The 26,776-nt window shown below is 38.5% G+C and overlaps 1 protein-coding gene across 8 annotated transcripts in view; it reads right to left on the bottom strand.

Moving 5' to 3' along the window:
* The window catches only part of LOC137294749 (TNF receptor-associated factor 3-like), a 136,567-nt gene that overhangs the window by 20,178 nt on the left and 89,613 nt on the right, over positions 1 to 26,776 (bottom strand). For 5 of the 8 annotated variants that reach the window (XM_067825849.1, XM_067825852.1, XM_067825851.1 and 2 more), the window contains 2 exons: positions 26,237 to 26,435; positions 20,556 to 21,565 (listed from right to left, as the gene is read on the bottom strand). In XM_067825849.1, coding sequence (XP_067681950.1) covers positions 20,988 to 21,565; positions 26,237 to 26,435 — 777 coding nt within the window. In that variant the 3' untranslated portion in view covers positions 20,556 to 20,987. Of the gene's footprint in view, positions 1 to 1,905; positions 2,178 to 3,878; positions 4,062 to 5,352; positions 21,566 to 26,236; positions 26,436 to 26,776 lie in introns of those variants that run through there. The other 3 variants (XM_067825855.1, XM_067825854.1, XM_067825853.1) reach the window with 3 other exon arrangements.

The following is a 26,776-nucleotide window of genomic DNA, read 5'->3' as shown; positions in this document are numbered from 1 at the left end:
TATTAATAGCCTTTGTTATATTGTGAATTGAGATCAGAAGGAAATTCACGTACAGAATGTTCTATCCTTGTACAATCTCTCATCAGGAATGACCACACTTGCACACAATTAAATAAAGAACACACTTGAGTGAAACCTGAATTTGTTCAACTTATAAAGTTATAGACGTTCACTGGGCTGTCTGTGAAATAAATCACTTTTATCTGATAATATTCTCCTTCCAGGTTCAGTAAACAATTTGCCTGGTCCATACAAATTTACTTACATGTTATCATGAGAAAATTTGAATATGCTGTGTTCAAATACATTGATAAAACTCACTGAACTGTGTTATGAACTACAGATATAGGCTTCACACAATTCAAAATATGTAAGTAACAACACTTATGTTTGCATAAAAAGATAACAGTGAGTACAGTTTATGCTACTTTTAGCATTATTCTGCCAATATCATGGAGGGAAAACTAGAAAGCGAAAACAACGCATTTTAATAGTCACTTTTTTCCTTAATGGAGAGTAACTTGCTAACTTACTAAATCTTGTCACTTGTAGGTCAGTATGTATAAAAACAAAAATAAGTCCAGAGTATCAAGTAACATTTATCTTACAAAATGTTTGAAACCAATTAAAAAAGTTAAGTGCATTTCAATAACGTGAAGTGTGAGATGAATTGTATTCGACAGGAGCAAAAGCAGTAATCTGTTTCTTACCCACTGCAAAAATACACTGTGTTAGCATCAAATTGACAAATATGTTAATACTCCTCACAGTGGTAGATTGATATAAATAACAATGGTCATCTGATCTACTGCTTACTTCTCATGCCTCATGTGACCCTCCAGACATATATACATTTCCATCGTATCTTTTTGGTTATGAAGGCGAGGATGGAAACAAAAACTAGACAATACCAATAAAGATGTATGCATTAAAATACTAAAGTTTCAAAACAGTGTCACAACAGATAACACAAATATGCACAACAGGTATAAGAAAAGAGTACACACACTGGGAAATTAGAATTTGAAACGCAGGAATTCATTTGGAACCGACACAGTTAGACAGAGGTTTCAAATGAAACGCTTCAAATACTCAACACCTGGAAATTGGCCAATACAATGTTTGTTTACCAACATTGTAAACACAAAGGTGTTTTTCTGTCTGCGATATTTGAATGTATTAATATGCAGCAAATAGTCTTACAATTTCAAGGAATCAAATGCCATTCATTCATATATTTTCAAAGAATCTGGTTAAAGAACATAGTTACTTTGGTTCACAATATATTATGATAAACAGTGTCACTTGTAATATGGCAAAAAACTGTAACATGATCCTGTTTCAGTTTGGGGTTGAGGAAAATAGACTTGTCTGCTATATATGTTAACTTTGTTCAGAGAACATTTCTGAGGCTCATACGTATCTGTAGTACCCATGCCAACAACCATCCCTTTCAGCCAAAGTGAGTTTAGCCAAAGCACATCCAAGTTATCCATTAAAAATGATCAAGAAAGAAGTCCATCATGATTTATCCTGATCATCATGAATAGTGGTCAATCACAGGTCTAGAATATCATGTCACATGTACATTTCATACCAGTTATCAGTGTACGAAATAAGACAAAAACCCAGCCAGACATCAAGGCTGGTAACTTCAAAATGTTACCAGCCTGAAATGGATTTAACCTGACCAGACACCAAGATATTGTGAATTTACTCAGTGGTATAAGAACATCTAAATTTTTACCAGAGCATCAGACTTCCTAGCTATAAATTTCGACCATCTGTCTTGGGTGGTCGGACGGGCCTTACTTCATACGCTGCAGTTGTCTCATATGGCTTTCACACAAACAGCTCTGCCACAAGTTAACAAGATAAAGTAATACATTATGTCAGTGTGAGTACCTGTTTTTTGTAAATTGGTTCACATGGTTCTTCAGGATCTGATGCTGGACACTGAGCTGGTTCTCCTTTAGCAAAAATAGTTAAACTACATTCTTCACACATGCGATGGCCACAGGAGGTCTGAACAGCATTTTTTAGCACCTCCAAACACACTGGGCACTTAAAACGCTCCTCGAGATGAACAAAGTTGGGAATCTGATGAAGAGAATCTGAACTGAGGGATGACAGTGGGCTTCCGCTATGTTTTTTAGCCATCTCAAACCACTGGGAACCTGAAAAATATATGTGTAAAAGAAGTTAATTGATCACAACATTATTATCCCCCCACCATTATGACAGGGGGAGATTGTCGATGCCTCGTCTGTCTGTCCACCTGTCTGTCAATCTATCTGTTCGGAATCATTTTGTTTCTGGAGCATAACTTAAAAAACGTTCAATATTTTTAGTCCCAAATTGATAGATATAATAAACTGAACCTATGGTTGTGCCTTTTGCTACCTTCAGATTTTTGGCATTTTTTTTTTCCTTTTCCATGGAACAGTTTCATCTTAGTCTAATGGCAGGGTGGGCTTTGTTTCTGAAGCATAACTAAAAAACCATTTAACATTTTTCTGCAAAACTTGATAGATCCTCAGAACCTAAAGTGGTGCCATTTGCTATTTACAGGTTTTTGTGATTTATTATTTTCTCTTTTTCCATGGAAACGTTTCAGATAATAATACAAAACTTGTCGAGATTTTAGAAGGAATTAGGAAGTCTCTCTCGTACAAATGTTAGTACTTGAAACATTGAACCAGACATGTGGATGAACCACTTTAAGAATGTATGTAATAGTATAAATACTCAGTCTAATGTAGATTTCAAAGTGTATGATGATAAACCATTAGATAAAATGGATAAATGTATTCTTGAATCGCAAATTACAATCGTGTTGCCCTCACCCATATAAAGAATGGTAAATCATCTGGTCCTGATCATATTATTGCCAAAATGTTGAAATGTTCTGAAACTCTCATTAGTTCATTTTTAAGCAATTTATTTAATTGAATGTTTGAATTAGCCTTATTTCCTGAGCAGTGGACAAAGGCAGTTATCATCCCCTTACATAAGAAAGGCAATAAGGACAATCCAGATAATTACACAGGAATTTCTCTTCTTTGTACATGAAGTAAAATATATGCCTGTATACTAAATAACAGATCAACTAACTTGGCTACTATACATGATAAGCTTAGTGAAACCAAGCCGGATTTCGAATTGGGTATTCTGCTGTGTCCCATACATTTACTTTATATGTTTTAATAGAAAATTGTTTATTGATGAAGAAAAAGAAGCTTTATGTAGCATTTATAGATTTTAGGAAGGCGTTTGACTCCATTGACTGTAATAAATACTGAACTCTACAATAAACACCACAATAAACTCTGGGAATGTTTATATTCATCTGGATTAAGTGAAAGATGTGAAGATCAGAGTCTTTTTATGTGACATTAAATCTGTAAAATCTTGCATTAGAAGTAACAATAATTCATTCACTGATTTTTTTTAATGTCCAGTCGGTTTACGGCAAGATGCATTTTAAGTCGTTATATTTTCTTCTTTTCATAAATGAACTTTCATTGCCAAAAATGGGAAATATGGTGTTTAACTCTTCCCTGATATGACAGAGATACTGTTATTATTATTTGCTGATGCTGTGATTTTATTCTCCAATGTAATATCTGATCTCCCGAGACAACTTAACATTTAGGAGATAAACATCATGTGTTGGTCAATTTCCGGGTGTTATTGAGTATTTGAAGCACGGGAATGCATTTGGAACCGATGGCGTCAGCCGGAGGTTTCAAATGGAATATTCCCGTGCTTCAAATACTCAATAACACCCGGAAATTGGCCAACACATGATGTTTATCGACATTGTAAACACAAAAGTTAACCAAAGGGGTTTTAGTGTCAGCAGTCTTACACTTTACCGGGCGCACTTTTTCTGTTTTTTCACCTGGCGCTGCGGGGGTTCGGACGAGCTCTGCGGGAGTCAGCGGAGTCCAGACGGTTGCTAATTACTCGTCTAATTAGTCGGACACGGTACCTCGGGACCACCGGTGCGATCACAGTTACCTAGTGCTCGTTTACCGTGTCATTAACACAGTAGCTCTGCGCATGCGCAGAAAAAGAAAAACAAGTTTACCGGACCTGGGGGAAAACCCAATCTTTTTGTGTCAGTGCTTAATATAGCAGAACTGGATTTTCCAAGCGAAAGTGCGCAAGTCCCCAAATACGGTGGCGTTGCTAGTCACTTTGTTGGGGTGCGTGTTGGAGAAGGTACAGTAATGTTTTACAAAGTGTACTTACTGCACATCAGTCCATCTCCGGAACCGACGCGGAGTGGATGACTTTTAACGGTTACAGCCTTAGTTATCAGCAACCGAAACGGGCCACCAAAACCAAAATTATTACTCCACTGCTAGAATAATTTCTATCATACAGCCGCGATAGGGTTCACGAGTTGACTTCCTGCTGGTCCACATGAGGGTTTTGAATATTATGTAGCCCCTGCGACAATGGCGAAGAATTCTATTTCACATACTTCTGCCCTTTTAGCCGACGATGCAAAGAGAATTCCCAGATATCTACATGAATCTACCGTCATAACATTCATTTCGGCTAGATACACTTTACCAGGCGCGCGCCGCTCGAGGCTCAGCACACGCTAATCAGCAGTCCCAGCGTATCGCGCAATTATAATTATAGTTGAGAGGTGATGTCGGACAAAATATGAAAAATGAAGTGTAATAATCTTTTTATAGATTAATACCTGCCTAAATTAAGATTTTTCAGTTACATGGGTTTTTTGTTATCTCTTTGTCCAAATACTCGCTGTTTATTGAAAAATAACTGACAAACAACACCTGTGCACAAAAATTCCATTTAATGAATTTAACAAACTCAGAAAATATAGAGATACACAGGGTAAACATTCTCAGGTGTGTACAAATATCAGACGTAAGTATGCTAGCTGTTGTCAGTTCATATCAGTTGATCTTCGAAGGTTTCAGTTAGACGGGCACACTGGATCCGCCCAGGCTCAGCATATCGTATTCCCGCTACTTAAATCTGTGACAAGCTGTAGATAATCCAGTGATCACGCGCAATGATGACTAAGCATGATATCGTTGTCATCTTTGTGACCAGACGCGTGTATTCTAAAATGGGAACTAAAAGATGCAAAGCTTTCGGTTTGCTATTGCCTGTTAATTATAGTAGTCAAATCAGTAAGTCTGGGATAGAACTGTCAATGTTTACCTTCAGAAAGCAACAAACTGCATCTGGGAGCAATGGAAAGTGGAAAGTGACACCCCACCTCCATTTAATAAAAAGGTTAACTTTACTGCACCATTTATCATTAGTCGCTTGTCCAGTATTTGAAACCGAGATAATCGTACTCACCATCTCCGGAAAATTCATGTCATTCTATATAATATATATAGACCCACGTCAACGTACGAATGACGTCACGCATATACCGTATTACCAATGTTCAAAGCGCATAGTATTCGGGACGTATTTCACAGTGGTAAGTGTCGACACTAGTTCCGTCCGTCCGTACATGCGTGCGTCCGCAATATTTTGTCCGAAGCATTAACCTAAACTATTCTTGATAACTTAATCAAACGTGGTACACATGCCAAGCATGATCCCCAGATGTTCCTTTTGGGGGTAAGACTCGGATATGAATTTTACTTCATTTGTTGTGGTTTCCATGGAAACATGACTCAGGCTGTGACTCATCCGCGATATCTCCAGGGTATACGTTCCGATAAGGAGACTTTTCAAAACGTATACCCTGGAGATATCGAGGATGGCTGTGACTATGAGGATATGTCACCTTGTACGGAGCAAATCGTAACTACTATAGTTTGGCATGAAATGCAAGTGGACCCGGGTTTTTTTGTAAATAACTCTTCATCCAATGATCCAATCGATCTCAAACTTTGCAAGTGGATGTTTTGTCAGACAACCTAATCACATTGTAAATCACTGAGTTTATACATTTGTATGAAACAATCTGTCTATGTAACTGTCAACGAAATAAACAGCCTAACCCACTCTGCTTGCAGAGGGAGGGAGCCAATGGACAATATGAATCCTCAGTTAATGGTTCTGAAATAGTTGGTTTTGTTGTTGTTGTTTTTTGGGGGGGTTGTTTTTTTTGTTTGTTTCTTTTTGTTTCTTTTGTTTTTGTTTTGTTTGTTTGATTGTTTTTTGTTCCTGTTTTATTGATTCCCCAAATCAAAATAATATATGCAAACAAGTACAAAGCTGTGAGACACGCGGCTCTAAGTAATACAGATTCATAATGTACAGATGAGATATTATTGTAATGATATCTTTATAAACTTCCATGATACATGTAATAGATAATACATAGATAATGTCAAGTACAAATCAATACAGTATGAGTCGATGTAGTACTGGGGCCAGAAATTTCAGCTCCATTTATGATGGAAGTTATGTATTTTATAATAATTTGTATGATTTTCCACAAAGAAATTTTTTTTTAGAGTTTCTTCTGCATTAAGCTAAATGTGGAGGCATATTTGTAATGTTGCATAGTAAATATGTCTCTTTGCAGCAGTGATGGTGTGATTTCGAAGTCTATTTTCACCTTGAGTACCAAACCAAATCAGTTTTTTTTGATAATGCCAATGGATGTGGATAAATATTGGTAAGCCGAATTTTTAAATGTATCCAAAAAGTTTGAGTCACCTCACATTAACAGTAAACATGACACAAGCGCTCAATTACATCTTTGCAAAAACAACACAGACAGATGTCAACTTTTTTTCATTCTGACCAGTTCCTTTCTTATGTAAATAATCCCTTGTAGAAATCTATACTGAAAGTCTAAACGCTTTGTATCTTGCAATCCCTTTCTATATACTGTAAATATATTTTTCTAATCAAAGTCAGTTTCGGGAAATAAAAGTTACCATTTATTACAAATGTTTGGATATTTAAAATTACAAAAAAGTTTACCATTAAAAAATCTGCAGCCACTTGACGCTTTCACTAAATATTTCTGGCATTGGGTAATATTCAGATTACTGATTGGAACAGGGTGACAGCGCTTTAAGCACGTTTCCATGATTCATGTAATGTGTTCATTACCTATCTGAAATCTAAACAGGCACCTTTGATATGATCGATAATTCGAATTTAAAGATTCTATTGATAGTAATCCATTCTCATCACCTATATCTCTAATGTTCATAATCCCTTTCTCTGCACAATTTTTTATGTAATATGTACAGTTTTTGAAGTTGTGATCGAACCATAGTGGTTGGGATAGAATTTCATTAATGTTGTTTGTGAAACAGATTCCATGCTTTTAGCGCATGATGCCAAAAAGGATTTTCAATCTCAATATAAGTTTCAGAATTTATTCCAAAGATAAATATATCTTTGAAAGGTACATTGCATGGATTTTTATTTTCACAGTTTTTGAAATATAATCTTCAGGTTGATAATTTCATAGCATCAATAAATCTGCTTTTATCAATCATTCACAGTCCTCCTTCATATTTATTTGTCATTACTCTCCTCCTTACTTCATCATTCCAAATGAATTTAAAAATAGTTTTTCAAGCGAAGTAATACATTCTGCTGGTGGATTGGGCAAAGAATTGAAAATGTGAACTGATGTGGAAATCGCTATGGATTTTGTTACTGTTATTTTACCAATAAGTGTTAAATGTTTTTTCTCCAAGATGCTATGAGTCTACTCATTTCTTCCGCTCTCTTCCTAGTGTTAGTTACCCATAGCTCTTCAAAATCCGGTGTAAATATAATAGCTAGCACATCAAAATCACTAGTTACCCTTTCAATTTTCAGGTCACTGTATATTTTGTCAGTAGATTTAGCTTTCGATCCAATCCAGATTGCTTTTGATTTACCTAAATATATATTCAAACCAAACATTGTATAAAATGGATTAATTGTGTCAGGTTATGAAATAGTTTATTACTTTTACGAAAGCCTAATGCTGCTTTTGTAGCATAAAATGTTATTTTCAAGGGCAATTCTCGTTGCTTCGAAAATTTTCTTGTTGCTTTCTATTTCTTCGTTGCCACGAGTTTTTCTCTTTCCTTCGAGTTTTTTCTCATTACTTCAAACAGCTTTTCGTTGGTTCCATTACTTTCTCGTTGCTTCGAGTATTTAGTGGTTGCTTCACATTTCTTTTGAAAAATTGAAATTTCAAGTATTTACTCGTTCCCTTTAGTATTTTCTCGTTACTTTAATGATTTTTTCGTTGCTTCAGTGAAGTTTTCTCGTTACACCAAGTCTCTGCCAAAAACTTGAAATTTCAAGAATTTTCTCGTTGCTTCAAGTATTTTCTAGTTACGTCACGTTTCTTTCAAAAACCTGCACTTTTGAGTATTTACTCGTTACTTCAATCATTTTTGTTGTTGCTCCGATTAATTATCTCCCGCACATTCGTAAGGATATATAATGAGTCAAAAAAGAAACTTCACATTCTTTCTTCAGGGCACTATAAAAGAACAAGAAATGATCAGATGGTAAAATTGTTACAATTTCATTGCTGAGACCTGTGTGATGTACTCGATACACTGACAGTGCCACAATCAGTTCCGTTAGGCTACACCGCCGTTCCCAAAAATGGTATGCAGAATGTCAAGTCACAAGAATAAAAATTCGAAATTTCTCAGTTCAATATTGTGCATGGCCGCCCCGCGCATTCACCAGTGCCAAACACCGTCTCCTCATCAACACGTGGTTGGGGATTCTACGCCATTGCTCTTGCAAGACAGCACCAAGTTCCTGCAAATTCTGAGGTTGGTTCCTAAGACCATGAAGCCTTCTCCTAAGTGCATCCCAAACGTGCTCTGTTGGAATAAGGTCAGGGGATCTCGATGCCTTTGGAATCATGACGTTGATTCCAGCGTTTTGAATGAAATTTCGTGTCAACATCGCGATATGCGGCCGGGCATTGTCACGCCGGGGCTGTAGACCTGGGCCATGAAAGGAACGCGTTCAGGGGTGAGCATCTGGTCGCGGTAAGCAACAGCTGTGAGGTTTCCACGGATGACGAGAAGTCGGGAACGGTTGTTCCCACAGAAAGCACCCCACACCATGCAACTTCAGCCCCCGAATCTGTCGACTTCCTGTACATAACATTGGGCATAGCGTTCACGACGTCGTCTCCAGACTCTACGCATGCCGTCCGCGAATCTGAGAGTAAACCTGGATTCATCGCTAAAGACGACACGATTCCAATCTCTCTGGGTCCACCGGAAATGACGTTGGGCCCACAGTAGACGTTGACGTTGATGAAACGGCGGCAATATTGGCCCACGACATGGACGTCGAGAATGGAGACTGACATCCCGCAATCGATTTCGAATGGTCTTAGGACAGTCGACCTCTAAGCATCTCAGCCCTGGTTCGTGTAGCCGGCAGAAATCTGTCACGTAAGTGACGTAGGACGATTTGACGATCTTCTGTTCGTGACGTCACACGTGGAAGACCCGACCTTGGGCGATCAGAAGTTGTGCCAGTTTGTTGTAGACGACCTCGCAAGTCATACACAGTCCAACGTCTGCATCCCATTGCTCTGGCGACGTCAATAACTGATCTTCCCGCTTGCAACATGCCAACGGCGCGTTCACGTTGCAAAAAAAGTACCGTTAGAACTGTGGTTTAAAAGCGTTTAAAATTCTTGAAGCCAATGCAAACACGTGCAAATGAATAAAACTTCGATGCGAAGATCACGTGATGGACTGATTTGCAAAACCTGTTTTGGCACTAACGTCATTTCCACGACGAATTGATGGCTTTGAGTGGGTTTTGCTAACGTTTATATAGAGATGAAAGATAGGGATCCCATTTCGGATACATAGATGTATCATCAGAGAAACATTATTCATTATTTTTAAAAATTACATTTCGTGAAGTTTCTTTTTTTGACTCAGTGTAGAAACGAGTTCCGTCCGTCCGTGTGTCCGTCACATTTGAGGATACAGCTTTTTGAGAAAGGGTGGGGTGGGGTAGTGAGGTCTGTGTGTGTTTGAGAGAGAGAGAGAGAGAGAGACTATGTGTGCACTATTGAGAAAAGGGGGTGGGGAGGGGGTGGGTGGGGGTGTTCACACTTCATTTTCCCCCGAGTTTCGGTGGTCATAAAACAAAATTTCAGCTCAAAAGGGAGGTTGCGCAGCCTTGCAACCACGGTATCTCCCACAAAAGGCAGACCGCTTAAATCAACACATTTCCTGGTTATTTGCATATGACTTAATTAACCTGATATTAATGGCATGTGCCCGGATATATAATGTATAAACTGTACTTTGTTTAGTTCATGTAATGAGTTATGATTTTTACATTATAATAAGATCTATTGCATCAAAAATACAAAGTAAAGTACTTGAGAACATTCTCAATTTCTCAAACAACTCATTTCTCTACTACTTTCACTCTATTTACTATTGGACTAGCGGAGATGGGAATGTGTAGTTACTATATTCTGTAGTGACTGGTAGCAGAACAGAACAGAATTTATATTCTTTTCTCAAAAACACAAAAGGTGAAACATATAAGTATATATAAATATAAGTAAAACATTTATAAGATATCATTTGGAAAGTACGGAAGCGCTGAAGGGACATGGGTATGAGAATTTTTGTTAATATATATCGTGCGCACGAGATACTATAGCGTGCGCATGATATAATATAGCGTGCACACGATTTACGAAAGCGTGCGCACGTTATACGAAAACGTGCGCACGATATACCAAAGCGTGCGCACGATATGATAAAGCGTGCGCACGATATAATAAAGCGTGCGCACTATATAACATAGCGTGCGCACAAAATGAAAGGAGACACGTATTTTTAAATGTTAAATCGTGCGCACGAGATAGTATAGCGTGCGCACGGTATAGTATAGTGTGCGCACGATTTAACAAAACGTGCGCACGATTTAACATTTAAAAATACGTGTCTCCTTTCATTTTGTGCGCACGCTATGTTATATAGTGCGCACGCTTTATTATATCGTGCGCACGCTTTATCATATCGTGCGCACGCTATATTATATCGTGCGCACGTTTTCGTATAACGTGCGCACGCTTTCGTAAATCGTGTGCACGCTATATTATATCGTGCGCACATTTTAGTATCTCGTGCGCACGAAATATATATTAAAAAAATTCTCATACTCATGTCCCTTCAGCGCTTCCGTAGGAAAGGCACAGTGTTTCATATATTTGGATAATTTGAGAGTGAGAAAAATACATGTACAGATAGAAGGATTCACACAGAACTATTCTGGTAAAAAAAATAATCGTTCGACAAGTGGTGGGCATATTAGTAAAACATGGAATTCGTCACATATGGCTTGACTACGAAGATTTAAAGTCGGTTTTCTTTCAAAATATTCAGCCAGCGCCCTGTTTCCATTGGTAACCTATGATTTGTTGTCCTAAACTTTGACAGTGAAATTCTACTTTAAAACTTTAATTTAAGATGACGTTCTGGGAAAAGTACATTTTCCTACATTGTGTAATGAAATCCTTTTGATGACTGAGTATTACTTGAATTCCAAGGTTGTACAAACTGGTCTAGCTCACTGTACTCACTATACTCTGTATTGACTCAGAGTTCGCTCATTAATTGAATAGGGGAGGAGAGCACGGCTGAGCAAATTAGTACACTCAATGAGTCTATCTCACGGGAGGTCTGTCTTTTGGGAGTGAACCGCAACTAAGAACTAACTAAGAAGGATTTGACTGAAGTCAGTTTGGTCAAAAAGCATACCATTTTGGTATGAATATCAGTACGAATTGGTTTCCTTCCATACAACATGTAATGGCGAGCACTTTCCTTTACGCGAAGCAGTTTTCTTGAAAATATTAAATGAACATTTTCAATAACACTTAAAGTTTCATATGGCCAGAGGTCGTGCCATTTCGAAACCCAATGTTGTCTGTATGATCTGGGCATATACCACTATTTCCAAGGGTACAGCTTAATTAAGCCTTATGCAACCACCTATAAAATGTGTTGATTTAAGCGGCCTGTCTTTTGGGAGGTCGATACCATCCGAAACATATTTCTTATATTTTTAATAACTATTCGTGATAACTTCATCAGACTTGGTACACATATCAAGCATGATAGATAGGTTTGATATTTGGGGTTTAAACTCAGATATGAATCTTTTGCGGTTTCCACCCAAGTGTGACTTAGGCTGTGGGTATGAGGATGTCATGTTGTTGGGAGCAGATTTCCTTAAACTATATATAAATGCTAGCTTTATCAAATTTGGCACACATATCAAGCATGACCTATAGATGTGCCATTTGATGGTTATACCTAGATGTGAACTTTAGTTTTTGCTGTATCCATGGACACGTGACTTAGGCTGTGACTGTGAGGATGTCATCTTGCTCGGAGCAGATCTCCTAAACTATACATGCTGAATTCATCAACGAGTAAATACTCGACATTTCAAGTTTTTGAAAGAAATTTGAAGTAACGAGAAAATATTCGAAATTTCAAGTTTTTGACAGAAAGTTGAATTGACGAGAAAATACTCGTTGCAACGAGAAATTAATCGAAGGAACGAAAAAATAATTGAAATAACGAGAAAATGCTCGGAATTTCAAGTTTTTGACTGAAACTCGAAGCGACGAAAAAATACTCTAAGCAACGAAAAAATATTTGAAGTTACCAGAAAATTATTGAAATAACGAGAAAATACTCGTAGCAACGAGTGAATGATCGAATGAACGAGAATTGTCTTTGAAAAAATATTTTATGCTACAACAAAAGTGTCATCATGAGGCGTTCGTAAAAGTATAGTAATGAACAGAGCAGTTAGTATAATAAACTGACCAGCAAAAGGAAGTATACCAAGTTTCCATTTTTCCAATTTTAAAGAAATATTTGTGTAGGTATATTATAAACCGAAACATATCGTCCCAAGGCAGTAATTTCATACCTGTAGTGAAATTCACGTCCACGTGAAGTGGTAAATTATATGTCATGATTGTGACCATGATTTTGGCTCACTGTCTAGTTTCACGTGCACTGGGGTAGCTAAGATAGCGTTCACAACATCAACGCTAAATTGATCGGTGGCAGAAGCGAAAAACTGTCGATGCATCGATAGTATGTGTGACTATCGAAATTTTAGAAATTGACCTCCGTCCGTAAATGGACAACGAAAAATACAGGATATTTTTATGTAGCCTTGCGGCTTTGTTGAGTGAATGTTTTCACTGTACTTGTTTTAACTGATTTGGGTTTCAAGTTTCTTGTCAGCTATTAAAAGAGACTGAAAATGCTTCAGCTTGTATGTATCCCATATAAACTATATATTCATTTGGGAAATGACTTTAAATGATACAATTCAAAGCGAGGGAAACTTGTGCAATATCAATGAAACAGTATTGCAACAGACTACCGCAGTCGCAATAGTATGTTGAAACAGACTATCGCTAGTTGATTAACCCCTCAATAGTCGGTCTGTAAACAATCGCGAGCATGCGTAAGTGCATGTGTGTTTTGATGTATGTGTGTGTGGAGGAGAAGTTTGGATACAACTACTACCATACAAAAGTGCTACGGGAAATTTTAAAGTTATGTTGTGTTGACTGCAGGTGTGATTGATATTACATCTGCTGAAGTGTCATTTTCCGCCGAGCGTTCAAACAGGCTTCAGTGAGACACTCAACACTAACCTATATCTACTGTGCATAGATTAGCTCATATGAATTTACGTCAGCATGTGCTACACTGCTACTTCTGTTCCCAGGGAATGCAGGTTTCCAAGTAGGGTACAGTGCAGTATTGATCTGCATTGTTTCGATAGTTTTTTTTATATTACTTTTGACGTGACGTGAAGGATCAGGGTGTGACACATTTACAAATATAAATAACGTTCAGTACTATTGATTCTGGTGTCGTTCTTACTAGTAATAATGATATTTTTATTTGTCGATTGCAAAACAAGAGCGTTGGTAATTTGGATGGTTGGTTTGATGCTTAACGCCTCTCACTGCAATATTCCATCGATATGGCGCCGATAAGTAAATAATCGGGCCTTGACTAGACAATCCAGTGATCAACAGTATGAACTCCGACCTACGCAACTAGGATTCGATGACTTCTTAAAAACAAGTCAACGAACACCACGACCCGATTCCGTTAGTCCCCTCCTGAGGCAAGCACGGGTGACTAAAGATCAAGTTTAATCCGGGTCTTCACGGGGTACAAGGTATGTACATTCTGTTCAACGCAAGAACAAGGAAGTTGCCTTACGTTGGCCTTTGATTGTTGTGTTACGCTGCGCTCAGCGACGGCTCATCTGTAACATAACGATCTGTAATCGAGTCGGACCGAGACACTTAAGTTATTGACATCACCAGCATCGATCTGGTTGGCATACGATAACATGCCTAGGCAACCCACCCCAGTTGTTCACCTCGTACAAGAGGGTTCTTGGCTAGTTCTAACCCGGAAGTTTTGTTGTTGTATTGTTGTTTTTTGTTTGTTTGTTGGGGTTTTTGGTTGTTTTGTTTTGTTTTTCTCTTGATTTGGTGTGATTTTATTTGATTGCTTTTCCTTTGTTTTTTTGTTTGCATTATTTTTATTTGGTTTTTACTTTTTTATTTTCAGAGGAGGAGGTGAGAATTTAATAAATATATATTCTTCTGTATTATCCAGCCGACATGTATACAAGCGCATGCAAAATCATTGCATTGAAATTAATTAATTATGCCTTCATTATGCAATAAGGAAACGAATGCAGAATATATGGCTTTTCACATGAACAAACATCCAGTGGACAAGTATTAGAAGCAATGACCAACTCTCTCATTAAAACCATTCGTATGGATCTGAAAGTTTTTCCCTTGTTATTATTACAGGTTGTTCGAACAACACTGCAGAAAAAAAACCTTGCAGTAGTGGTGGTACATCAACAAAATCGGTGACATTTGCGTTATTATATCTTATAACCTAAAGATGATGGCACTGGCATGGCCATTCCAGTCTCATGTAATGCGTGTAGGATTTGTGACAACGTTTTCGGTAACGTTTTCCTTTTCTAAAAGTAAGATAGGTGGTATTTATTCTGGGAAGGCATTTGTCCATAGTAAATATAGGGCGTGTCGGTCACCATTGTGCAGTCCATGGCGGAGTCAGTGCAGCGCAGCATACTCAGTAGACAAAAATTTACTAGTCTACTTTTATTTTGATATACACTCAATCTAAACTGGAAAGGGTGCCCCGCTGAGTTGTGAAACTCAGGGAGTGAACCTGGGGACATCTGAACTTGCTTTCTTTCTGTAGGGCTTTGCTGAAATGGAAAAGCGGAAATTAATGTGGCTGTGAGACGGGTTGCTCCAAGTTGAGAGAAAGCATCCCGCTTATTGAAACAGGATATACGTACACTGAGGGAAACATGGTCATTGATAATGTATTGTTGTGATATGTCTATATACTGGCTACAATTACTCTATTATCTAAACGGCAAGCCGAAACCCGCGAAAGGGTCCTGCAATCAATGACAAGAAACAGATGATGCATTGAATGTTGCCATACAATGTCCGACTGTCACTTGTAGCTGTTTATGCAAAACGCAGTCAACCTGGGCCTATTCAGTTCATTTATTTATAACGTTCATTTATTTATAAACACATCTTATTATATTGTAGATGGCGTCGACATTTCCAGGTAGAATTCGCCCCTGTCTAATCTCAGGCCAGGAGCAGGCAGGCTTCGTGGGATGATGCTGAGCCGAAAGGTAGTGTGTGTTTTCAATATGCTAGCAGTCGACAATCTATGTTAAATGTCACTTTGTTGTGTAATCATTAAAAATGATTGCGCTGCAGAACCACATGGAACTCTGGGTACGCTCCTGTAGCTTGAAACAGACTATCTTCTGCTATGAGGAAACGCTGTGTTGACCGTATGACCATGCAAATAGATTTGTTAAGGCTACAAAAACTTGAAAAAGTCTTTGTTTGAATCAGGGATAGGCCAAGGCAGATCTACAAGACTTAATGATATTCATAATGACACGTCACGTGGTGTACAAGGGAAACTTTTCATACTGCAGTTAGATGACAGGCCCAACTTCACTGATTTGGACGAAAGGTTAGTTATTGTAATGTAGGTCTTAAAATATGTAAATACTGATAGAAAATATATATTTGACAATACTTTTGTTTCATTCAACTTATATTGTGAAGCAAAATTATTTTGACCATCACGAAAATATCGTAAGCAAAGCCTCAAGATTTTCGTAGAATTGTTACTTTAATAAATACTGGGTATCTAAAGTCTTGTACATGCCAGGATCTTAAAGCCTAAAACGTTGTGTTGGTTTCTCCCTATTCTCGCCTTTGCCATTAAACACCACGGGTACAGCGTGTCTAAGAAATATACACTCAGTCGTTTCATCAAGGAAACAGTATGATTTATATATTCCTATGTCTGCTGCAGACTTGTGGCAGTTACACAAACCCACATGGTAGACGAATGGTGGCATTGCAGCTATCGGTCTCAGACAACTTGAATCAAAATTATTACTTTGATGTTATATAATAAATTGCAAACAAATGCAAGCAGATAACATTTTGTGCGTTCCACCCCTTAGTGCATTCAGGAAAATGATTGACATACAGTGAAAAGCAAAAATAGTGTGTCTTAGGAAAGCTTACTTAAGGTCAGAGCAAGACCTTCTAGTGCAGTTTTAATGATTTCGAAAAATCAGCTCAATGCGGCCAAGCTAGAAAAATAAATGAATTCACGTCAATTTTATCAAAATAACTGCGCTGAAAAGATGATTGCTACACTCCTGTTCGCCCGTTAAACTAACTTGCCGTTCACTTAATCATTATAAAAATCGCTGCAAATATAAAGTTGTTCATATGTGTTTTCTAGCATCGAAATCATGGACACCATTTCGCAGTTTGAGGCCTGGTGTTCTCGGGCTGTGAAAGTGTTCTCTGTTGCTAGAATGGCGACGCTATGGGTTGAAGACCGTCTGGTCTCTAGATATGGAGGCAGATGGTGACTAATATCGTCGGCTGGTTGCCTCAAATCCTTTCCCAAACCGTCGTCCCAGTTACCATTTGGATATGCCAACCACGTTCACCACGAGTGGTCTTGGCGCTGTCTTGTTCACTAAAGTATCTACTGCAGGCTGATGTCTGCACGTTTGTGCCGTTGATCAGCCGTCTCTTTGTTGTGTAGTGCAACGTGGCATATCTTTTGTGTATTTTTAGTAATGAGTTTACAAGGACTGCGTGTCCATTCTTTCGGGGGTCTTCTCGTGAACATGGGGAAGGTTTTGATTCCTTCATACTGTGTATTTGTAAGAAATCAGACAACAAAGACCGAGACAGGTCTTCTGTGGCGATGAGGCTTTATAATTTTATGACGCAATTGAGGACTTACGTAAAGTGTTCACTACTGACCGTTTTAATCAGTAAAATCAGTGATGAGAAAAAGAGTATCTTCTCGTCTTGAACACACTTAGGATATTTCTAAGGTGCGAACAGTATATTTTACGCGAGGTGAGGTCGGTCGGAAGCAGAGAGACTTGAACCCCTGGTCTTTCAATCATTCTTGTAGCAATGCATTTACTTTTTTGACGTTTTGATAACATCATTGGTATTTGTGATTACATCACTTGTCTTAGGTCCTGCATGGGTCATGAATAATTTGGACTTTATTTCAAAGCCAATGTAAGATTTTCATTTACAAACAGGGGGAAAGTATTTCTAAATATCACCTTCATCATATACTGGACGTAGATTGAACCTTCATTCTCATGAGGGTCCGGGGTAGAAGAGGCCTTCAGGCTCGCTGACCACGTCATCGGTTTGTCGTCGGTTTCCAGTTGCGCAGATTGATGTTCATGCTGTTGATCACTGGATTGTCTGGTCCAGACTCGATTATTTACAGACCGCCGCCATATAGCTGGAATAATGCTGAGAGTGGCGTAAAACTAAGCTCATTCACTCACTTCATTCTTTAGCACTGTATTTGTGCGTTTGGTATTGTATTGGCTTCGAGACAACCGAAACTTTAGAACATTATGTTGGGTTCACTCGTCAGATGAAAAATGCTTACTGCTGTATCCAGTATTGTAGAGTCACTGCTCGCCTGTTGAGTTGCCAACGGCCATAACAAAACTCTTTTCTCTGGTAGAGAAAATTTAGGGGTTAAGGTGTCGGTTGTAGTTCAGCTTGATTTGAAGTTGCTATTATGCCAAGATGAAAAAAAAAAGTATGTGATAGTGCCCACGTCACATCAACAAAAACCAGAAAGAAAACTAGATCAAATTTCAGAATATGTTTATTTTAGCTTTAATAGTTCTGAATATAATACTCATTAACAAGGACGAAAAAGAGCTGCAAATACACTCTACACGTTACATACCAATAAGCAAAGAAAGGCATTAAAAATTCAAACTCGGGTACTTTTTTGTGCAAGAAAGCTAAAATTGAAGTGATGGTAATGGTAACAGCTATGTATCAGAATAGTCTTAAATAGGGGTGTGGATATACTGCCTCATAAACACTTCTCCACGATTGAGTAGCTGCAAGACCTTGGAGTTGCGTACTGACTTAGCTGTCTTACTGACAACGTCTGTTTCATTGTACCGGGTGTGGTTTAGTCATGAACAGACAAACTGTGAACGTGCTAGAAGTGAACTGATTCAACGCTATGTCTTTGCGACTAAATATAATATACATTGACTCAACATCATGAACTGAAGGTTAGAATCCGTCAAGAGTAATCGAAGCTTGTCTACCATATACATATATATATATAAGTGTCAACATTCAGATCTACAATACTATCATATTCTTTCTAAGTTTATTATTGAGATGCATTTGAATGCAATGTTGAGCATGGACTCAAATACTTCCATTATCCGACAGATGCCAAGTTAACTTTTCATGGCACCATACCAGATGACAGGAGTAATCTGAGCCTCTTTCGACAAAGGACAGTACAGTTTACTGTATACTAAGTAAACCTAAAGGCTGGTGCTATTGCCAATGGCCACAAGCAATTGTAGGTGACCTAATCTGCAGAAAATAGCCTACTTTTAGACATATCAGAAAGCGATAGGATAATTACATCCAAAATAGCTTCAATGTTCAGCACTTGTTCCCAGTGTAGCTCACCTGTAATGGACAGCTTAGTGACATAATGTGTGAAGTGCATAGTTCAGGCTCTTGAGTTACATTTGTATTACTAAACATGAAATTTATCTTCCGTGATTTGGTTGACACTTGAGGTTTTCCTTAGCGCTGAATATTAAGTCAAATGTCATATGGCTGGACGATCTTCACACTACCGCTCCACTGGACTGCGTTTCACAATACAATCGTTGCGCGTCGACTCTCCTACCTCCTATGCTTTAACACACAGTTACGACCAACCTTCGCTAGGATCTCTTTGTGAAACAGGGTCCTGGCTCTTACTGTGCTAGTACTCACTAACTTATCAGTCACTGGCGGTTATCCGTAACGTCAAATTAAATACTACACTTAGAGAGATTATGCTAAATGTATCACTGCCTCAGACGTCCTTCACCAAACTGTCCAATACATTTTTTGTTAACAGAGCGTGTGTAGGGACCGTTCATAATTTATGGCTGGGGTGGGGGTTGGGCGTGTTACCCATTTTGTTCTGGGGGTGGCGGTCATCATGGGGCTGGAGGTTGTGGTGTTAAAACAATCTAAGGTCTCATTCCTAGTTTATAAGACTTTTTGTCATTGACAAGATCTTGTTGTTGGGTCAATATTTTATCATCATTATTTTGTCTTGGAAATGATAAGCATGTTGCATGGTAAGCAGGCTTGCAACATGGTGGTTCTTTTAATGTTAACGAATCTCTTCCTCCTGTTTTCAGACAAGGTCTGTTTATAAACTCAACATGCAACTCAGATAGCGAAACATTTGCTGAACTTGGTCTTTTGCATCAGTCAATAATATTTCAGCTCTATCACTGAGGTCTGCAACCAGTCGAGCAGGCCAACAAGTGATCTCTTACCATCTTACTACCACAACAAAACTGAAATTACATGAACTAAAAATACATACAACGAAATAAGGTGGTAATTGTTTCTAACCCTATCCCATAGTTTTTCATCACATGAACGATACAGAGTTAATACAGTAGACTCCTAGCACATTCCAGTGATTCATATTTTCTCTGCTGTAGTTATAACCTTGTTTGTGTGTCAATGACAAACCACAGCATTCAGACCCTGCAGACTGAATGAGTACTGTTTCTTTCATGCTCTTTGTCAAAGCATAACGTTCAGACTCTGCAGACTGAATAAGTACTGTTTTTCTTACATGCTCTTCCAACCTCTATTAACATTCAGACCCTGCAGACTGAACGAATAGTTTCTTTCATGTTCTTTCAATCTCCAACAAGATATTTAAACTGTCTTATTATAGTTCTTGTTAGGAACCTACATTCAAACCTTCAGGATTATACTGTTCATAAGTAATTATGAAAGGCAACATAACCAAATGTTGAGTCATCACTTGAAGATTTACCAAAGTGGAATTTGACCCACTGCAAGGACAATGGGGTTTTTTTTGGTTTTTTTGTTATTTTTTTTATATTTTGGGGTGTGTTTTTTTAAAGATTTTGTGCATCTTCCAAATGCACTGTCATTTGTTTTTGGGGTTTTTTTATTGTCCTTATTAGTCACTCATCACTGTATATCTTAGGGATGACTCAACAATGGGCAAGTAGAGAAGTAGAGTAGGGTTAGCTAGTACAACTTCTAAAGAAGTGCATAGCAGGCTGATCTCTATCTATAACGTTGTAGACAGAGATCTTCATACAAAAACAATGACATACTCAAATTTATAAGAGTATGTCACTATCTTTGATATCCTCCCACATGACCATTAGTGGGAGGCAAGGGATGCTCCTGAACAGCAGATATAAAAGGGCTGCTGTTCAAAAGCATCCCATCTCCCCCTCCCCCCAACCCTACCCGCCCTCCCACCCAATGTTTAGACTATTCTGAGGTTTGCTGTTTCGACTGCAATCTTGATGAAGATTGTGTCATCTTTCAAGTAGTTGTTTGTCGGGTTCTCCAGGACAGAATGGCTGACAAACAAAGGACATCCAGATGCGATGTTCATCTCTGTCTGCGGCTTGCGGAAGCTGCTGCTACTGGGATCAGGGTGGAAATGATCGCTCAGATGGCGTCGCTCTGCACCTTGGTCCAGCAAGTACAGGGTGACCTTCTGCTGGAAGGGCCATGGAAGGAGAGAGTCGTACTCTCCACGCATGATGACAAAGAACAGAGACACGTGTGTTGTCTTGCCCATGCCATCGCCATTCAGGTAGACCCGAGCACACATTTTGTATCCATACTTGCTGGTGTAGAATGGCTGGCTGTAGAGTGACAGGGTTCTCCCACTCACAGCCTCCTGTTTGCGGCGCGTGTAATCTCGGATCTTCCACAGCAGCACCCCATCATAGCTGGCAGTTTCCAAAATCTGAAATCTCAGATCCATTTCTGCAATTCGCACATCATGGATACCAATTTGTCGGTCATGTGCAGCAAGCTGAGTGGTGAAGGCATCTACAATGAGAAAAGTTAAAATGCTTTCTATCATCTAAAAATGATATATTCAAATGATCAACATTGTTCTGATGACACAATTCAGGTGTGTGACAACTTTGTTTTCAAACCATTCATTTAGAGTAATACAGAAACAGATTTAATCTATACTCAAAATGTGTTACTTTGAAAACAAAGGTAAGAATAACTCTGGTTTCTCTTCACAAATGACCAACTAGTTACATACAATAAGAACCAGAAAGTCATCAGTGGCATTGTGTGAAACATGCAGGACATAAAACTGTATTGTTATATCAATTATCATCTCTTCCAGCATCTCAAAACAACTGAAAGAGAAGAAGCATAAAAGTTAGGCAAGCATTACCATTATCCTGTGAGAGGCATAAAAGTAAAGCAAGCATTACCATTACCCTCAGTGAGAGAAGAGGCATAAAAGTAAAGCAAGCATTATCATCTTCATAAAAAATGAGAAAAGGCATCATATTAAAGAATGCACTATCATTATTATAGCCTACAGATCATACATGTAACTGAAGGCACATATTCAACTCAAAGATATGATCAGTCTAATCAAAGGATGGTAAATTAATGAAACAGATTTGTGTTATCTGAATATTTGTATTGATGTTAATTGAGCTGACCCTGTGTGTGATGTAGTTTGAAGTATTCTGTTAACAAAATGAGTAGTCAGATTAAAACCCTTCCCACATAAAAATAATAAGTGTAAAACAGGCACAAGAAGAGAAGAATTAGATATAGTCTTCAGGAATCCATGCTTTCAGCAAGAGACCCTGGGTCGGAATGCCTTAGATAACACATAATCATATGTCATCTGTGCAGATCAGTGTTCATGCTGTTGATCATAGGATTGTCCGATCTGGAGTTGATTATTTACACACCGCAATCACAACAAACAAAAACAAAAGTGCAAAATCACCTGAAAAAACAACTGTCCAATTGATAGTTAATCATCAACGTGTCAGAGAAAACCATTTAAAGTGTCACCAATCAGAATATATTTGATCAAGTGTGTTCACATTTTAATTTCATCAAAATAAAAATGGTAACATAAAAAGTGGTTCTTAAAACTGGCACCCTTAGAAATTATAGTGAATTAAATACATTTCTTTGATAGTTTCAGTGGAAACCCAACCCCACTGAAGTAAACTTGATAAAGACATGGAAAATGCATTTACATGTACTTTTCTGCTGAACATGCAAAATCTACATACAACCTGAGTCAATGTGGATGCAAAAATGCTGAAAATAATTATCTATGAATGTATGATCATAAAATACATGTTTAATTACCTCTGTCTAACCACAGAGATGAACAGTAACAGTCCTCTAAGACAGTCCTTAGATCAGAGGCCCATACTACTTGTATCCTTGAATAAATCTTGGCACATCCTGGCAATGGCCTTATAAAGCAATTCAAACAGAAAAACAATAGAAAAAAATTTGCAGAAGACTAAGATCTATGAACATGATGGCACAAATTTTACACTTAAGATATTCAGGACTGTGTAAGACAAAATCAAGATGAATATTCTTCTATATCCAACCATGACAACTGGCAGTGGGTTATCAATGACAGTGGCTGGAAACTCCTTTCGAGCTGTCTGGATGTCACATGAATAATATTTAATATGGTATCAGTATGCTCAAGTCTGACCGAAATAAACTACTGTTTGCTTAATTACGACCTCAATGGGGTCCTTATCTTTACTATTTAGGGTTTCCTATTTTGTCATTTGAAAATCATCTTCAGCAACCAAATGCTTGGGTTACATTTCAGCACCTAGATTTTGTTAGAACTCTTACAGCTAAGATAAGTGTAAGTTAATGTTAATGGGTGGCCCTAACACTAAGAGAGCTGCGAAAATGGAAGTCCAAGTCTCAAATTTGTTGCCCCTTCGCAAAGTTGTGAAGCTTGTAAAGGGACATAACCCTGTCAATTGAGTGCAATTTTTAGAACACATTTTGGATTGACATCAATTACATTAGTCCGTAAAATTTCATTTCCCCAACCTTCACTGCCTATTTGGAATTGTTCTAATGAGCAATTGGCCACTTTCTAACAGATGCCATTGGTGGAATCGCATACGCCAAAGACATATATTCTTGTATATATATATATATTAATGTTAATCCATCTGCAAAAATATTTCAGGTCTACTATGAAAGGGAATAATTTCATTATAATAAAATGTGCTTCAGATATTCTTGTTCCAATGGCATTCAGTTTTAAAATATTCCAAGCTTCATTGATGCATATACAATACAAACCTTTCCTGCAAGCAGATATTATAGTGTTAATTATTAGAAGTCTTAAGTAGTAATACTAACACAATGCTCCTAAACAGCTGGAACATCTCAATGAGTCTTTAAGGATGGTTTACAAATTTCTAGTAAAAGAGGAGCACAGGACTACTTTTTTACCAGAAAATGGAACTGAACTATGTCATTGGGCAGTCTGGTAGTACATGAAAGACGAAAAGTTGAGTATGTGAAGACAGCTTTCTAATTGCAAATTACAGTGGTCAGAATTTTGATTTGTAGCTGTGAGGACTTAGACCTGTATATTCACTGATTAACAAGATTTAAACATGATCCTATCATCAATGATCAAACTAGAGTCAGTAGCATGTTCACTGATTAACAAGATTCAAACATGATCCTGTCATCAATGATCAAACTAGAGTCAGAAGCATGTTCACTGATGAACAGGGACCAAACCTGCTATCATCAATGACCAAACTAGAGTCAGAAGCATGTCCACTGATGAACAGGCTTCAAACCTGCTATCATCAATGATCAAACTAGACTCAGAAGCATGTTCACTGATGAACAGGGACTAAACCTGCTATCATCAATGACCAAACTAGAGTCAGAAGCATGTTCACTGATGAACAGGGACCAAACCTGCTATCATCAAAGATAAAACTAGAGTCAGAAGCATGTTCACTGATGAACAGGGACCAAACCTGCTATCATCAATGACCAAACTAGAGTCAGAAGCATGTTCACTGATGAACAGGCTTCAAACCTGCTATCATCAATGATCAAACTAGAGTCAGAAGCATGTTCACTGATGAACAGGGACCAAACCTGCTATCATCAATGACCAAACTAGAGTCAGAAGCATGTTCACTGATGAACAGGGACCAAACCTGCTATCATCAATGACCAAACTAGAGTCAGAAGCATGTTCACTGATGAACAGGCCCCAAACCTGCTATCATCAAAGATAAAACTAGAGTCAGAAGCATGTTCACTGATGAACAGGGACCAAACCTGCTATCATCAATGACCAAACTAGAGTCAGAAGCATGTTCACTGATGAACAGGGACTAAACCTGCTATCATCAAAGATAAAACTAGAGTCAGAAGCATGTTCACTGATGAACAGGGACCAAACCTGCTATCATCAATGATCAAACTAGACTCAGAAGCATGTTCACTGATGAACAGGGACCAAACCTGCTATCATCAATGACCAAACTAGAGTCAGAAGCATGTTCACTGATGAACAGGCCCCAAACCTGCTATCATCAAAGATAAAACTAGAGTCAGAAGCATGTTCACTGATGAACAGGGACCAAACCTGCTATCATCAATGACCAAACTAGAGTCAGAAGCATGTTCACTGATGAACAGGGACTAAACCTGCTATCATCAAAGATAAAACTAGAGTCAGAAGCATGTTCACTGATGAACAGGGACCAAACCTGCTATCATCAATGATCAAACTAGACTCAGAAGCATGTTCACTGATGAACAGGGACCAAACCTGCTATCATCAATGACCAAACTAGAGTCAGAAGCATGTTCACTGATGAACAGGGACGAAACCTCCTATCATCAAAGATAAAACTAGAGTCAGAAGCATGTTCACTGATGAACAGGGACCAAACCTGCTATCATCAAAGATAAAACTAGAGTCAGAAGCATGTTCACTGATGAACAGGGACCAAACCTGCTATCAACAAAGATAAAACTAGAGTCAGAAGCATGTTCACTGATGAACAGGGACCAAACCTGCTATCATCAAAGAAAAAACTAGAGTCAGAGGCATGTTCACTGATGAACAGGCCCCAAACCTGCTATCATTAAAGACCACTGAATAAAGGTGACTGTAAGTTCACTGATTATCAGGTTACAAACCCTCTACCAACCTTTCACTGTCAATGATCAGCCTAAAAGCCTTGCCTGTTTGTGCCTGTGAGGCTACTAATCTTCCACCGTAAAATGCTCATAGAGTAGAGTTGTTTCCAAGTCACATATTAACAGGCTACAAACCTGCCATTGTGCTCAAACTACCATAACCGGTTACAGTCACCCTCCATCCCTACAATCTGCTCTGTCAGATTCTGCGACCTTTCCCGGACTGTTGTCAACTCGCGACTCTGATGAACAAGTTTCAAACATGATTCTATCATCAATGATCAAACTAGAGTGATGATAGCAGGTTTGGGGCCTGTTCATCAGTGAACATGCTTACCTGCTATCATCACTGATTATCAGGTTACAAACCTTCTACCAACCTTTCACTGTCAATGATCAGCTTAAAAGCCTTGCCTGTTTGCGCCTGTGAGGCTACAAATCTTCCACTGTAAAATGCTCATAGAGTAGAGCTGTTTCCAAGTCACATACTAACAGGCTACAAACCTGCCATTGTGCTCAAACTGCCATAACGGGCTACTGTCTGGCCACCCTCCATCCCTGCTATCTGCTCTGTCAGATTCTGTGACCTTTCCCGGAGTGTTGTCAACTCGCGACTCTGTTGTTCCAGCTGTTCCTTGCGTGGTAGTTCCTCCACCCTCCTCTCCAGCTTAATAACTCTCTCTGTCTGGGCAACCATTTTCAACTGTGAAGAAACAAGGCTTAGAAGTTAACCCCAGGTTGCTGTCATAATCACAGGAGCTTGCTCTGCATGTTCAACAGGCAACTAACATGCTACATTACATGTCACAGAGTATGCAATTTCACTGTCGGACATGTTATTCACCTGCTAACATTACTGGTCAGAGAGTAATGTGGCCTGCAAGTTCACTGACAGGCAGGCTATCCACCTGCTATCATTACTAGTCAGAGAGTAATGTGATCTGCATGTTCACTGACAGAGAGGCTATCCACCTGCTATCATTACTAGTCAGACAGTAATGTGATCTGCATGTTCACTGAGAGAGAGGCTATCCATCTGCTCTA

Source organism: Haliotis asinina, chromosome 8 (assembly GCF_037392515.1).
Source record: "Haliotis asinina isolate JCU_RB_2024 chromosome 8, JCU_Hal_asi_v2, whole genome shotgun sequence".
Lineage (NCBI taxonomy): Eukaryota > Metazoa > Mollusca > Gastropoda > Lepetellida > Haliotidae > Haliotis > Haliotis asinina.
The sequence above is the reverse complement of the archived record's forward strand: the minus strand, read 5'-3'. Positions and strand labels throughout refer to the sequence as shown.